This window comes from Poecilia formosa, unplaced genomic scaffold (genome assembly GCF_000485575.1).
Source record: "Poecilia formosa unplaced genomic scaffold, Poecilia_formosa-5.1.2 Scaffold138, whole genome shotgun sequence".
NCBI lineage: Eukaryota > Metazoa > Chordata > Actinopteri > Cyprinodontiformes > Poeciliidae > Poecilia > Poecilia formosa.
In genome coordinates, this window is record NW_006800077.1 from 569583 (window position 1) to 587055 (window position 17473).

At 38.7% G+C, this 17473-nt stretch overlaps 1 protein-coding gene across 2 annotated transcripts in view; it reads right to left on the reverse strand.

Moving 5' to 3' along the window:
* The window catches only part of LOC103145240 (solute carrier family 12 member 9), a 63715-nt gene that overhangs the window by 26680 nt on the left and 19562 nt on the right, over positions 1 to 17473 (reverse strand). For both annotated transcript variants that reach the window (XM_016676660.1, XM_016676659.1), the window contains exons 7-8: positions 4466 to 4623; positions 1808 to 1890 (exon numbers count right to left, since the gene is read on the reverse strand). In XM_016676660.1, coding sequence (XP_016532146.1) covers positions 1808 to 1890; positions 4466 to 4623 — 241 coding nt within the window. The remainder of the gene's footprint in view (positions 1 to 1807; positions 1891 to 4465; positions 4624 to 17473) is intronic.

Sequence of the window (17473 nt, forward strand, 5' to 3'; positions counted from 1 at the left end):
TGACTTCCCCCCCCCCACTTTTAACATGTGATATATGACCACCACCACAAGGTGTTCCAGCTGTTCCTTTCAAATGTGCTCTAATAATATTCCTGAGTTTGCACAGCGATTTGTGTTTAAGTTATGAAACTTTATCTCCAGCTTGCTATTTCATGATATTGGCAAGGTTTGCCTACTGCAAGTTTCACTGGGTTAAATGCAAGACTTTATAGGGGCTTTCAGGACCATTACGATTACAATTTAAGACCTGTGTAATAATAAAAAAATAAATAAATAATGCCTATAATTATTTAATGACATCAGCAATAAGAATAACATTTTACAAGAATAACATTTTACAACCTAAACTAGGGTTATTCAGCTCTGGAAAATTAACAAGTTCTTTTACTTCTAGGTTACCCAGCTACTACGTCTTTCTGCAGCTCATGATTGGTCAGCACAAACTACTATAAATCCACATTTTAATGCCATATATATGATCAAGAAATTGGTAGTGAATATTGAAATAAAAAATGTTTCCAATTATAATTTATTTTAAGCCAGTTTCAGAAAATGGATTTTTAAACAGATAAATTTCGATCCATAAGCTTTATTACTCATCAGGGCGTTGATTGTTTAAGTACAACAACCGACTTCCCATCAGAACTGCAACACATGGAGCCAAAATTGCACTTGGTTATTATCTGTCAAAGAAGTCGAGACTTTAAATCGTAAACGTAAAGGGAAATGTTTCTGTAATTTAGTGAGAGTCACCATATTTTGCAATCGGATTACAAGGTTGGACCATTTGTAAACAGTCCAATATCAAAATCAAAATTTTACACAAACTAAATTTGTGGTTGAAATTGTAAGTTCAGATTTATGAAACATTTGAACCAAACTATGAACTATGCTAAAGAAACACAATGATTCGGTGTGGCCACTTACAGCTAATAACTTCTCCAATGACTATTCAAAAGACATAATAGAACAAAAACTAAACCTAAGGTTAATCAGGTCTACAAAATGTATGAAACTACATTACAGGAGCGAATGCAGAAATGAAACTGCTACTGTTCAACTGTTGTCCAATCTGAAGCAAAAGGCTTGGTCTGTAAGAAGAGAGGGTCTCTGATCTCCAGTGCTGAAAACCTTCTGACAAGACTTCACGCTACAAACAACAGGAGTTTGGGCTGATTTTCACACTCTATCCTGGCTACCTTTCATTTATTCGCCAGAAATAAAAGACGCTTATTTGAAGCTTCGCGTTTCTCTGAACTCTGCTGCTTTCAGAGCTCAGCAGGAATTATCTTTATTTTAATGACTTCAGCAAACTATGTTAATAAAAGTCTTGGACTGCAACTGCTTCTGTATCCATTTCTTTGGCTTTCTATGCTTTCAATCTGTTTTCACAAAAGAAATAATTGAAGTTTGAACTTTTAAAAGCTACATATAATCTTACTTATTATGAAATGCTTTTAAATGAACATCAACAATACGACACAGATTTCCTTGACTTTCTGCTGTATCTTTTTGTTTTACTGATTACTTTAAGGGCCATCTTTAAAGGAACAGTTTAGTTGTTTCAAAGCTTGGTTGTGTTTGGGATTCAAAGGATTTGTCAGCTAACTCACAACAAAATGATTCTTTGATGCAAAATCTTTGTTTCATACATTAAATAACTGACACATTTTTCCCAAACTGTTACTGTGTTTCAAAAATACACTTACTGTCATTGAACATTCTCGCAAGGTCCACACAAAGAAATGTTTCTTTGCTTCTAAAAGTCTTAAAATGTCTTGTTTTGAACTGGTATATGTCTACTAACCTGGACCAAGAACCAGGACATGAGCACAGCGATCCAGGGGTTGCCACTGCGGGACGTCTTCTTAGCTAGACACAGCACCTTACCTGTAGGAACATATTTAAGAGGTTATAAGAAAGTTCTCAGAGGGAAAAAAAAAACATCCATTGACAAACTTCAAATGTTCATAAGAAACCACATTAGTGGAATACAAGTGAACTTTCTGCCAAGTTAGAGTATTTTAATACTAAAAACTTCACATTGCTTATCCAACAACAATGAAGCCAAACAGATAAAGTACATATTAAGTGCACCCCAAAAATTATTCAAATTTCAAGGGGAGTTTTTCAGTTTTCTGAATGTCGTCAGATGCAAGACATTCAATGCTACATGTCTGTATTGGGGAGGTGTAATAATATTAGCGGTTAAACAAGATACAAAAAGGAAGAAAAAAAAAACTACCACCAGCTAAATGAAACTCACCATAATTCTCAGATGTGTTCATCAGTTTGGGGAAAATTTAATCTTAACCAAAGCAGGGTTAGATTATTAATAAAAGTCCCAAAATGTCCATAAACTACTTCTTACATGAAGGTCTGTATTTGAAGAAATGAGGGCCACTTTGAGGAACTTCAGGTTTTGTCACTCTTAAGTAAAGTGCGACATTTATCTGTCAGATAACGGCAGGAAGCTGTTGCTACTGTTCACAATAACCACTTAGAAAAATATTGTCTGTTGAGCTGCGACGTTGAGATGGATTGGCCAGAATTCATCATTATCAACATGCAAGCCTAGATAACGTCTTGAATCAGTGGTACAGACTGGTGGTGTCTAATGGTGTGGAACATTGAACTGTCTCAAAGTAATTTTGTTTAATTTGTTAATTGTACTCATATCTTTTACACATACACACCAAACAAACTAACTGGATGTATGGAACAGGATGTTTGCATGATGAATGTGCAACCAAAGAACCTGCAGTAACCGGGTGATGTAACCATATCAGCCTGAAACTCTGGGGAAAGTTTTGGATACCAGACCTGCGGATTGCTGTAATGTTTCAGAAGCATTAAGGCACTTCTGATGGTGAAACAAGGTCAAACACCTGCGCTAGCAAGCTGTACCTAATAAAGTGGCCTGGCAATTTTTATGTACAAGATCACCAGTGTACATCAGTATTTAGATTAGGAGTGGCAAGCTTTAATAACCCTGACATTTAAACAGATTTCTGTAATTAACTCCACGTCTGGTCTAAAAACAGAGAGCTGGAGTAGGCGGCAGAGATGGTGAGAGAGATAAACTGAGCCGATGAGTCACTTTATTTAATAACTCACGGCCACTTGGTTTGCTGGAAGACAGCGCTCCCACATACTTGTCATACCTCAGACAACTTTCTCTTACCGCCGTCACATTCTGACTTAAGAGGTGACTGACTGACCCACGACTGACTGACAGACTACCTCCATACGCACAGCCCCGTATGGAGGTAGAATGAAGTGGCGGGAGACGGAGAGAAATCTACGTTTCGGAGTAAATTTCACACCTGATAAAGAAGCTGAATTAAATCAGTGAGACTTTTAAGTCAAATCAATGCAGTTGTGGGAGGAGGGCGAAGGGTGGAGAGAGGCAGGACGGCGCTGAAGGAGTTGGAGATTAGCAAGTTGCAGAGAAGAAAGAGACTGAGATGTGTGGGAAGAAAACTCCAGAGTGTACGTGTTGGGAAAGTGACACGTCCATCAGTCAGTCCGCATAGGACAGTGGCAAGGTTAAGCACCGAGCTGCATGCATGAATGACAACAAGAACACACACAAACGGACAACCGCTGTGGTCACAGTCACAAATATCTGCTGTTCCTCCTCAACTTGTGTGGTTCCACAGTTGCCAACTTCTAATTAAACTAATTCATTTGATTTATGTTAACCCTTTGGCTGTTGGAGTGCAGGCAAGCCTGAATCAGCTGCTTCTTTTGATCACTCTGCAGACAAACGTGTGCTAATAAATTCCTTTATCTCCCCTAAAGCACACACCGGCGCTTGAGTACATGCAGATGGAAACAGGGGGACAAATAAACTATGCTTAAAAATATACTGCTCAAAAAAATAAAGGGAACATTTCACTTTAATTTTGTGTGTGGCTCCAAATCCAGGCCTCCATTGGTTAATAAATTTGATTTCCATTGATGATTTTTGTGTGATTTTGTTGTCAGCACATTCAACTTTGTACAGAACAAAGTATTCAATGAGAATATTTCATTCATTCAGATCTAGGATGTGTTATTTGAGTGTTCCCTTTATTTTTTTGAGCAGTGTAGTAAAAGAGAGGAGAAGGATGGCGCTCACAGTTGTTAATAATGAAAAAACAGCAGGCAGGACGGACTCACACAGAGAAGTAATGGAAATCACACGTGCTGCATAAGCTTGATATACCAGTGACTTTCACAGAGACAGAGTTTGTGTTTAAACTTTTAAATGGCGGTAAATTACACTTCCATCAGAAATACCACGTACTTCTCCTCGCTGTCCTGAGATATCCGGATCGCTTTGTAGGCTGGAGCTTTTGCTGTAAACGGCTCTCTCATCGCCCTTTCAAAAACTCAGGAGCTTCTAATGCTAAAGCTTCAAAATGGCATCACCGTGATAAAGAGCATTTGCTCCACTGCAAAGCTTTGTCGCTTTACCCACCGAATAAGTCATCCTTCGCCAAGGCATACAGGATGCGAGAGGCTCCGATGAGATTGCTCATTGAGGCAGAGATCGTAGAGGAATAAACTCCAACGATGACCAAGGGCTCCCAGATGTTGATGTCCCTCAGAAAACTGTAATCCCTCTGGAGGAGAACACTGCAAAGGAAAAAAGTAAAGAGTTTAACCCACATGATCATGATATCACTTTGCAATCAATGCAGGTCCTTGTTAGACAAAGCGGAGCAGACACGCTTGTATGAACAGTGATCAGAATTATAATAATTTAGCACCAGGAGGCAGAACTTTTTAAGAAGTTTAAACACTTTCAGCCATTTTTAAAATTTGTGAACCTAAAATAAATTTCAAAACATTACAGAGAATAATTTAGGTTATTTTCACTAGATAAACATTGAATGTCAATTAATGCTAATCTATATCTATATATATATATATATATAAACAATACAAATAAATTACCTGAAGTAAGAAAATTACTTGCTTTTCTGATACAAATACCAGTATGTCTTGACTTTCAGGTTAATCTTCTAGAAACTCAGGTAAAAGTGTTCCTTCCAATAAGATCAGGGTTGAAAATAAAGGCAAAAAAAGAAAGAAACCCTTAACTCGGGATTGTAAATCTGATTTTCACAAAATGTTTAAACAGTGATTTAAAAACCATTCATTCCTCCTCAATTTTCCTCCTCAACAACCACAAATGTACTTTACAGATGTTTTATACAATATATCAATGCGAAGTATTGTGTTACACAGAATACCAAAGAAAATAAAACTTAAAGTCCTACATAAAAAACTTAAAGTCCTACATAGAGTAGGTGTCACATTTACCAGTGACACCTACTCTAAATGAATGAGACTAGGTGTCATTTAAAACTCATTTGTTCTGGAGGTAAAATGTGTTTGTGTCCACTAGAAAAAGAACAAGATTGAGGTGATGATTACTCTGATGATGTCTAATGAGGAGGTTCAGAAATACAGACAGTGAATGTGTGTGTGTGCACGTGTGCGTGTGTGTGTGTGTGTAAGAGATTGTGCTCGATACATGGAGAAAGAGAGATCAGAAAGTACAAAAAACTCTGAAGGGTGTGTGTGATTATGGCCTGCTCCCCACCTCCTTTCAATACAACACAGCTAGGGAGATGAGAATTAAAGCACAGGCTTTCTCCCTCCCCTGATCCATCTCAATCTTTCTTTGTGGCTCAATTCTGTCTCACACACATACACTCACAAATCCAATCCATCTATTCCCCTCCTGCATCACCTCCATCTCCCTGATTCTGATGTTTGAGCGGTCTTCCTAGCTTTTCTGTCTCAGTCCTCCTCATTCCATTTCAACTACGATCCGTGACCGCTCTCATTTTCTCTTCGTCCGTCCCTTCCTTCCCTCCTAATTAATATTCTCATCACGTTTTCTTTCAGGTCCACTGATTTTAATACTTATTATTATGGCCCTATTAGGTATTGTTCACTCCATCCAAATGTCTGAGAACATTATTATTTCATATGGAGTCCAAAAGGCAGTAAGCACACTCACTCACAAGCACACAGACACAAAGGATTTCAGGGTGAATCGTGTGAACCAGGACCCTGTGGAGGAGCCACATTGCTGCAGTTTTCCGTTCCCACTTTGGATTGTAAGGATGCAGAATATTCTCAGCATGTCATCAGTAAATATGCCGACATATCTTGGTAAGATGCTTTTAAGGTCAATTTTTAATTAGTTGTTGGGACTTGACATTTGTTAGTGAATCAGAATCATCATATCTACAGTTCTGCCTAAAATGCACTCGTTCATTTGGTAACACCGTTTCGTCACAAGAAGAATGTTCTGGCTTTGAATCCTCGCCTAAAGTCTTTCTGCATAGAGTTTAGGGCCAAAATTAAGAGTAGTGTGCAAATGGCAGTGGCTGCTTCCAGTTTGAAGCCAGCTACTGATATGATTAATGATAGGATGGCACCAGTAATTGGGTGGTCAACTTGTATTAGCGAATGAGAGGCTATGAATAGCATGCCTAGTCACTAGACCATCTGATCTCCTGCTGGAATAGAGCAAGTCAAATTTAAGACTGTTTAAGAATGGTTTAATGCCACCTTGGATGACATTTAAGACCAAAATATCCATAGGTATGGGGGATTGTTGGGTGAATTTTTTTTGCAAAAAATCTATCAGGGTTTAACAGGTAGCTGCTGGTAGCCTCAAGCACTTTGAGTCACAGAAACCAATGAAGAGGTTTTTGTGTGAGTCAAATCTTTTGCCTAACAGGAAAGTCCTGCAAGAAGAAAAAGTTTAAATAGTTCTGTAATGACAAAACATAGGCTTGAGGCCAACTTGCATTTAAATTTTTTTTTAATTTAAGGCATTTTAAGGCCTTAATTTTAGAACACTTCTGCACTTCAGCGGTTGTCTTGTGCATCTCTGTAAGGTCGTGTGATGGACTGGCAACCTGTTCAGGGTGTACCCTGCCTCTACCCCAATGACCACTGGAGATAGGCACTAGCCTCCAGCAATTCAGAAAAGATGAGGAGAAATGGGATGAACGAGACGTTAAAGAGTAAAAACAGAAGTCTTTTATGATTTGAAGTCAGGCCTGAGATGCTTTTCTTCCAAAACGGTGTGACCTCAGAAGACGGAGGTGGAATGGAGAAGTGATCTTAATCAGACCGGATAGTCCAGTAGACCCGGTTCGATTGGGGACTAAAATTGCAACATTCGTTACATTTTCTGAACTTTAGTTTGCATTCACACTGCACTGTGTCTAACGACTAAAACTAACTGAAAAACCTGTTCCCCCCGTCGCCTAAGGGGCGCTGCACCAAGATCTACTGAAGAAATCGACACAAAACCTCTTAAGAAGACCAGTGGTGACAGATTTTAGCGGTTGTAGGATTTCTTCATTCATATACATTACTGGTTTGGACATCACCTGTTAGCCGCTAACGTTAGCGACGCTCCTGCAGGTGCCGTTACTACGCGGTGAGTCTGTCCACTGAACCAGGCTGTTCCAATGCGGGATGAGCAGGAATCTGTCACAAAATGATCGCAGCGCCTTTATTTCTTACCCAATTTCTATAAATGCGGCTTAAATTAAAGGTGAGAAAATTCCTGATGTTTGTAAGTATTCTCCCTTGATATAAGTCTATAAACAGTTTGGTTTCTATCAAGATGCAAGAGAGGACTAAGCACATTACTCTTTTATATTGGTGAATAATTACATAATTGCTGCTGTTAATTTTATTAGTTTGTCAAAAATGTAACAAACCATGACTCATACTTTATGAGGCATATGAAATATGTCATCCTATTTGATGATTAAATGTTCAAACAAATGAGGGAATCAGTCCCGTTTTTGTCCTTATTAAAGGTTTAAAAATAGCAGCTGCAGAGCACCACAGCAACGGGAAATAAGCTGATAAACAGTAAAACAACTTTAAACCATTTATATTCTGCTCTTCCTCGCTTTCCGTGTCGGCACGCAGACCCGCTGCCAAGACAACCGACACAACATCTTCATTAACCCGCAGATCAGAGAGTAATATATTGACCAGAATGTCCTGCACTGTTGCCAACTTCCTGCATTTGGAACGGTCTCTAGTTAGGTTGCATTCAGACAGGTTTTCTACCGTTTTAGAGTTCACTTCAACTGGACCGAGACCCAGGTTTTTAGACAGATCGGAGTTTGCTTTTTAAGTCTGTTTTGGAATTCAAATTTGCATTCTGACCTCCCCCCAAAAAATCGGACTTTCTAGACAAACGTATTAGAGTCTGATTCAGGACTCTAATCCTGGGTTGGTCTAAATGCACCCTTAGTTTCCAGTGGAGGTTGACACTGACACAATGCATGGCCTAGTGTGAAGTTTTTATGTTATGACAACATGACCGACATCCTTAATGGTGTTAAGGTCAGTGTTGGTGAGGAACTACTAGCTTTTGAACTTCAATTACGATCGCTGGATTTATACAATTTAGAACTTGTTGGAATTTAAACTTTCAAATGATCGCAGCCTGACCCAACAAAGAATCACAAATGTATGATAGCTTAAATTAAGGGAGCTGGCCACGATTAATATATTTGTCAACAGACAAGAGTCACTAAACTCAATGTGTCTGTAAAACAAAATAGTGCAAACCTCTGAAAGATTTTTTAACTTTGCCTGTGTGTTTAGCTGAGAAGAGGGTCAAAACATGTCACTTGAATATTAATTTCTTTGATGTGGAACAGAAGCTAAATTAATCTGGAAAGCTTGACATTTCCTAAATGGCTCTCCAAAACAAAGAGGCAGCAAACTGGGCGACAGTGATGATAAATGGTATGAGTTTGTATGAGAGAGGAGAGACCGAGAGAGAGAGAGAGGGTAAAGTCAATATATTGGGTTAAAGCAGAATGCACAATATGTTTTTATGGAGGTAAGTTTTTCCCCCTTTACAAGCTGCGTATTCATTACTCAGGGAATATTGTACATGTATGTATGTGACTGTGTGTGGGTGGCCATGTAGTTGTGCTGGTGATCGTAATTATTGATCAGATCATCCAGCTCAAATGAGCTCTGCTGTAGAAATAAAGAGGAGAACAAAAGCGTGAGAGATTAAAGGATCTTGTTTAGAAAAGAGGAGGAAACACATCTCAGTGACTAAAATGAGCCCACAGAGATTGTTTGGTCGATTGTTCTCTCTCCTGCCATCAAGCTCCAGCCTTCAGCTCATTTGTTTACCATTTTTATTCATGCCATCAATTGTGTATTCATGCGTATTCATATTTTAATCCATCATCCTGTGTGTTTGTGTGTCTGATAATTCACCTGCGCCTTTGTCGAACATTATGGATTAATTATGCGTTATTTCTCAAATGGGATGAAAAATTAAGTGCTGACACCAAGGGCGGGCGGGCACGCATGTGTTTAGGTGTAAAAAAATAGAAAACGACTGGAAGTCACAAGAAGTTCTTGTGTAATTCTTGGAGTGAGAGTAACAATTAAAGATCACTTTAATTGTTCCAGTCTAACAATCATATAGAATGTGCACTGAAGACTCGGATGTGATCAGCGCTAATTACACAGAGGGTTTTGGCAGGTAGCCAACATTGCTGTCATACTCACAGCACCATTAAGTTATCATTAGTGTTAAAAGAATACACAGATAACAGAAAATTCAATATTCATTAAAATGGCACTGGAAGTTTCTTCTCTTTCTTTCTGATGCAAAGAAGTTCTTAAATAAGCTTTTAAAAGTAAATACGCCCTCCTTTGGTTCAAAAGGACAATTGGAAATAAACCGATTCAATGAAGTGCAATCCCAACACCCTAAAAACAAACAAAAAAAAACAGTGCAATAAGCCTTTAGTTTAGACTAAATCATATTCCAGCATCAGTAGCTTTGTGGTTCAACAAAAGGAAAAAAAAAATGTTTAAGAAAACCAGAGATTAGTGTAATTAATCAAACACTGGGTTCAAAATTGACAAGATGTGAACAAGGAACTTCAAACAGGGTAACAATTTCAGTCTTATTTTCTTAGTTACACAAGAATACTCAGCTAGAGAGTAGACGAGGGGGAAAATCTCTACACGAAACACATGAAAAATGAATCTCCAGACTCCGCCATAGTGCCCCTCTCCCTCACCTCTCAGTGATCTGTTCGATTATACCTCAACTTTGGTAGGCACCTGAGTTTGGACATGGCCTCGAAAAGGCAAAAAGAGTCAGCGGCGCCAGAGAGAAAAAGACTGCAGGATGACAGTAATACGTCGCATGGACTCTCTCTCTCTCCGCTCTTGTCCACCTCTTCTGTTACTCAGCGATGTGGATGTAGGCGCTGCTCAGTAGCAGCTGAGAGGGAGAAACAGGAGAACCTCGTAAATTGTTTTACTAATCCGAACTAACTAAAAATTATAAATACAAGAACAACAGACATGAGAAATAACAAGGTCAGTCTGTTACATCTGTCCTGCTACAAAACAAACTTCTGTAAAAAACTTAACAATTCCTAGTCTAAGTAAATAAATTAAATCCTGGATGTTAATAATTATTAACAAAATGTCAATTTCAAAATAATAAAAAAATCTTGGAGTATGCTGGTAATGCATTTAACTGAGAATACTTTCAGGAAAGCTTAACAGTTTTAAAAAGATACCACTAATCACAGTAGGAATAACTGCTTCTCCCATTTCACTGCTGATTTGTTCCTCCTCGTCATTAATGATGATTAACCACTCAAATTTCACTCGGTTAACAGTAAATGTGGAACTGAAATGTCGATTACATATGTTGTGAAAAATCAGTGCAATGCTGGTCCAGAGTAAAGTAAAAAAAACAGGCAAAATTAGTCAGTTGTATCAAAGAAAATAACTGACTATGAAGGGCTTTGCATCTTGACTCATGGTCCAATACAAGAGTAAAGAAATGTAAGAAATCCCATTTCCTCTCCAAGTTTACTCTGCTATTTACACTGTAAGATAACTTTGCTAATAACTTGGTGTAATTAAAAAGTTGGTTCATTTCAATGGATTGCTTCATTATATTAGGTTATGAAGAAATCCTTAAGTGCTCATTCCTTTACTCTAGCAAGCAAAGCACCGCATTAAAGAAAAGCCCTTGAAATACTCAACCTTGGTCATATTTCAAAAAGTCCTCTGGTGTAAAATATTTTACCGTGCAACAATCTTCACAATGGTTCATGTAGAGTGAGAAAATTATATAGAGCTACCACTGCATTTATTTTGTGCAGCAATTAAAAAGTAAATGTTGATCCTGGTATAAGAGGTGATGGTAATTACTGCACTCCATGGAGAGAGGGAACAAACAACTCACTATTAGTAAGAGGGAAGGTAAGTTGATGTTTTGTTTTTTTTTTGTTTTTTGTTTTTTTTTTCAAATCTAGCACGGGTCACACTCCACAATCTCAAAATGCATATTTTACTAAATGCCTCGATTTCCTAAATGGCCACTTGTAAAAAGCCCCCTTCCATCTATTGCAAGCTCTCTTTTACAAACTTTAAGGCTGAGGATCAAGGTGAAAAGACCTCTATTAATTTTTCAGTGTGAATACGTTAAATCAGATTTTTCACAGAGAACAGCCTGCATAAAAGTGCCAGGTTCTTACAAGTGCAGCGTAATCATTACTATTGTTGAATGTCAAGTGTGATATAAAAGCATACCACCTCGGCTCAAAGACATGAAAAGGGGGACTACTTTACACTACGCCAGCGGTGAAGAACAATAAAGAACCCGTTTTGCAAGGAAAGGCAGAATAGAAACCCTTTGAGCACAATTTGAAAATAAAAACCCGAGCAGAAACTGGCTGAACACACAGATCTATATTCACAGAAGGCCAATGTTACTTTACAGTGCCGGCATTTGAAACCAGTTTTCTTGGAATGAGCTTCTCAGAGACACCTGAATCGACTCCATAGCAACAAATGCACCAGCAGAGAACCAGATCCTTCACCACTGGGATTTACCATTGGTCTTTAAACCCAATTCTCCTTGACCTTGTAGGTAGTGTAAGAGTGTAGCCACAACGCGATGGGGATAAGGATGATGCACAGAGATGGAGCAAGTAGCAGCTGAGGGAAAGGACCGAAACAGAAAGCAAAAAAACACGGAGTGAATGATGGGATGGAAGAGATGGAGGGGAGGGGCAGAGTTAAGTGCTCTCAGGAGAGTAGACTGTGGTTAAGGATTATTAAATGGGATCAATAACTAACAAGGCCTCTGCTTGCGCACGCACGCACGCACGCATGCACGCATGCACGCGCACGCACACACACACACACACACACACACACACACAGCCTCCCCCTTTTTCCCCTCTATCATCCTCTCCTCAGTCCCAAGCCTTTTCTTCCCTCATAAAACTGCAGATGCAAGTCTAAGCTTTTTATTGGTTTGTCTTTCTCCTTTATATTTGAACATGTTTAGAACATCTTTCCTTGATATTGCTTTCCATTTAGTCTGTTTTCAGCCGCTCCTTTTCACCATTTCTGGACACATAAATAGTGTCCAGAAATGGTGAACCCAAAATTTGTGATTATAGTATTTAGCAAGGGTGTGATACAAAGAGGAACAAATGCCTGCATTTACTTCTCAGCTGCTACACAACTGAAAAATAAAACCAATCAGCAATAGCAACTTGCTTTCACTTAGAACTAATAATTTAACTCAACTACAAAACACTATGGATTGTCAACAACAGAGAGAGACTAATCCTCCCTTTGAAACATCTTGTTAATCTCCTGCTTGATTCAAAATGAAGTATCTCAAATGAGGATGTTTTGATTGAGGCATTTCTGACACTTGTTGCACAAGTGTGTGAAGCCCCCTTTTTCATTTGTCTTCGATTGTTGCGTAAGATGATGGTGAAATACTTAGCTTCCCCATCTGTTCAGCATCACCGCAATTGCTTGATTCATAGCTCTGTATAGTAAGATCTTTGAAACTGCTGGGCATGCAGCCTGCTGATCTCATGATCAATTACAAATCTGTTCAATGTGACATTAAGCAATGGCAATGTACAAACCTCCAAACTGGAAATGGTCTTTGATGAAGCAAATATTGATCATCATATCAAATAACCTCAAGTGTGATAGCCAAATTCAGTCAGCGTGGATCTCTCTGTCCTGTGTGTCACAAAACAAAACACCAGAAGTTCCCAAAGGTTCCCAAACCTACCATACTTCACTACAGCAGTGGGCTGCTCATCTAGAGTGACAACGTCTTCCACATTTTTCATCTTTTGTTAGAATCATTGATGTCCTTTGAAANCTAAATGCACCCTTAGTTTCCAGTGGAGGTTGACACACTGACACAATGCATGGCCTAGTGTGAAGTTTTTATGTTATGACAACATGACCGACATCCTTAATGGTGTTAAGGTCAGTGTTGGTGAGGAACTACTAGCTTTTGAACTTCAATTACGATCGCTGGATTTATACAGTTTAGAACTTGTTGGAATTTAAACTTTCAAATGATCGCAGCCTGACCCAACAAAGAATCACAAATGTATGATAGCTTAAATTAAGGGAGCTGGCCACGATTAATATATTTGTCAACAGACAAGAGTCACTAAACTCAATGTGTCTGTAAAACAAAATAGTGCAAACCTCTGAAAGATTTTTTAACTTTGCCTGTGTGTTTAGCTGAGAAGAGGGTCAAAACATGTCACTTGAATATTAATTTCTTTGATGTGGAACAGAAGCTAAATTAATCTGGAAAGCTTGACATTTCCTAAATGGCTCTCCAAAACAAAGAGGCAGCAAACTGGGCGACAGTGATGATAAATGGTATGAGTTTGTATGAGAGAGGAGAGACCGAGAGAGAGAGAGAGGGTAAAGTCAATATATTGGGTTAAAGCAGAATGCACAATATGTTTTTATGGAGGTAAGTTTTTCCCCCTTTACAAGCTGCGTATTCATTACTCAGGGAATATTGTACATGTATGTATGTGACTGTGTGTGGGTGGCCATGTAGTTGTGCTGGTGATCGTAATTATTGATCAGATCATCCAGCTCAAATGAGCTCTGCTGTAGAAATAAAGAGGAGAACAAAAGCGCGAGAGATTAAAGGATCTTGTTTAGAAAAGAGGAGGAAACACATCTCAGTGACTAAAATGAGCCCACAGAGATTGTTTGGTCGATTGTTCTCTCTCCTGCCATCAAGCTCCAGCCTTCAGCTCATTTGTTTACCATTTTTATTCATGCCATCAATTGTGTATTCATGCGTATTCATATTTTAATCCATCATCCTGTGTGTTTGTGTGTCTGATAATTCACCTGCGCCTTTGTCGAACATTATGGATTAATTATGCGTTATTTCTCAAATGGGATGAAAAATTAAGTGCTGACACCAAGGGCGGGCGGGCACGCATGTGTTTAGGTGTAAAAAATAGAAACCGACTGGAAGTCACAAGAAGTTCTTGTGTAATTCTTGGAGTGAGAGTAACAATTAAAGATCACTTTAATTGTTCCAGTCTAACAATCATATAGAATGTGCACTGAAGACTCGGATGTGATCAGCGCTAATTACACAGAGGGTTTTGGCAGGTAGCCAACATTGCTGTCATACTCACAGCACCATTAAGTTATCATTAGTGTTAAAAGAATACACGGATAACAGAAAAGTCAATATTCATTAAAATGGCACTGGAAGTTTCTTCTCTTTCTTTCTGAAGCAAATAAGTTCTTAAATGTAAAAATAAGCTTTTAAAAGTAAATACGCCCTCCTTTGGTTCAAAAGGACAATTGGAAATAAACCGATTCAATGAAGTGCAATCCCAACACCCTAAAAACAAACAAAAAAAAACAGTGCAATAAGCCTTTAGTTTAGACTAAATCATATTCCAGCATCAGTAGCTTTGTGGTTCAACAAAAGGAAAAAAAAAATGTTTAAGAAAACCAGAGATTAGTGTAATTAATCAAACACTGGGTTCAAAATTGACAAGATGTGAACAAGGAACTTCAAACAGGGTAACAATGTCAGTCTTTTTTTCTTAGTTACACAAGAATACTCAGCTAGAGAGTAGACGAGGGGGAAAATCTCTACACGAAACACATGAAAAATGAATCTCCAGACTCCGCCATAGTGCCCCTCTCCCTCACCTCTCAGTGATCTGTTCGATTATACCTCAACTTTGGTAGGCACCTGAGTTTGGACATGGCCTCGAAAAGGCAAAAAGAGTCAGCGGCGCCAGAGAGAAAAAGACTGCAGGATGACAGTAATACGTCGCATGGACTCTCTCTCTCTCCGCTCTTGTCCACCTCTTCTGTTACTCAGCGATGTGGATGTAGGCGCTGCTCAGTAGCAGCTGAGAGGGAGAAACAGGAGAACCTCGTAAATTGTTTTACTAATCCGAACTAACTAAAAATTATAAATACAAGAACAACAGACATGAGAAATAACAAGGTCAGTCTGTTACATCTGTCCTGCTACAAAACAAACTTCTGTAAAAAACTTAACAATTCCTAGTCTAAGTAAATAAATTAAATCCTGGATGTTAATAATTATTCACAAAATGTCAATTTCAAAATAATCAAAAAATCTTGGAGGCAGCTGGTAATGCATTTAACTGAGAATACTTTCAGCAAAGCTTAACAGTTTTAAAAAGATACCACTAATCATAGTAGGAATAATTGCTTCTCCCATTTCACTGCTGATTTGTTCCTCCTCGTCATTAATGATGATTAACCACTCAAATTTCACTCGGTTAACAGTAAATGTGGAACTGAAATGTCGATTACATATGTTGTGAAAAATCAGTGCAATGCTGGTCCAGAGTAAAGTAAAAAAAACAGGCAAAATTAGTCAGTTGTATCAAAGAAAATAACTGACTATGAAGGGCTTTGCATCTTGACTCATGGTCCAATACAAGAGTAAAGAAATGTAAGAAATCCCATTTCCTCTCCAAGTTTACTCTGCTATTTACACTGTAAGATAACTTTGCTAATAACTTGGTGTAATTAAAAAGTTGGTTCATTTCAATGGATTGCTTCATTATATTAGGTTATGAAGAAATCCTTAAGTGCTCATTCCTTTACTCTAGCAAGCAAAGCACCGCATTAAAGAAAAGCCCTTGAAATACTCAACCTTGGTCATATTTCAAAAAGTCCTCTGGTGTAAAATATTTTACCGTGCAACAATCTTCACAATGGTTCATGTAGAGTGAGAAAATTATATAGAGCTACCACTGCATTTATTTTGTGCAGCAATTAAAAAGTAAATGTTGATCCTGGTATAAGAGGTGATGGTAATTACTGCACTCCATGGAGAGAGGGAACAAACAACTCACTATTAGTAAGAGGGAAGGTAAGTTGATGTTTTGTTTTTTTTTTGTTTTTTGTTTTTTTTTTCAAATCTAGCACGGGTCACACTCCACAATCTCAAAATGCATATTTTACTAAATGCCTCGATTTCCTAAATGGCCACTTGTAAAAAGCCCCCTTCCATCTATTGCAAGCTCTCTTTTACAAACTTTAAGGCTGAGGATCAAGGTGAAAAGACCTCTATTAATTTTTCAGTGTGAATACGTTAAATCAGATTTTTCACAGAGAACAGCCTGCATAAAAGTGCCAGGTTCTTACAAGTGCAGCGTAATCATTACTATTGTTGAATGTCAAGTGTGATATAAAAGCATACCACCTCGGCTCAAAGACATGAAAAGGGGGACTACTTTACACTACGCCAGCGGTGAAGAACAATAAAGAACCCGTTTTGCAAGGAAAGGCAGAATAGAAACCCTTTGAGCACAATTTGAAAATAAAAACCCGAGCAGAAACTGGCTGAACACACAGATCTATATTCACAGAAGGCCAATGTTACTTTACAGTGCCGGCATTTGAAACCAGTTTTCTTGGAATGAGCTTCTCAGAGACACCTGAATCGACTCCATAGCAACAAATGCACCAGCAGAGAACCAGATCCTTCACCACTGGGATTTACCATTGGTCTTTAAACCCAATTCTCCTTGACCTTGTAGGTAGTGTAAGAGTGTAGCCACAACGCGCTGGGGATAAGGATGATGCACAGAGATGGAGCAAGTAGCAGCTGAGGGAAAGGACCGAAACAGAAAGCAAAAAAACACGGAGTGAATGATGGGATGGAAGAGACGGAGAGGGAGGCAAGAGGGGAGGGGCAGAGTTAAGTGCTCTCAGGAGAGTAGACTGTGGTTAAGGATTATTAAATGGGATCAATAACTAACAAGGCCTCTGCTTGCGCACGCACGCACGCACGCATGCACGCATGCACGCGCACGCACACACACACACACACACACACACACACACAGCCTCCCCCTTTTTCCCCTCTATCATCCTCTCCTCAGTCCCAAGCCTTTTCTTCCCTCATAAAACTGCAGATGCAAGTCTAAGCTTTTTATTGGTTTGTCTTTCTCCTTTATATTTGAACATGTTTAGAACATCTTTCCTTGATATTGCTTTCCATTTAGTCTGTTTTCAGCCGCTCCTTTTCACCATTTCTGGACACATAAATAGTGTCCAGAAATGG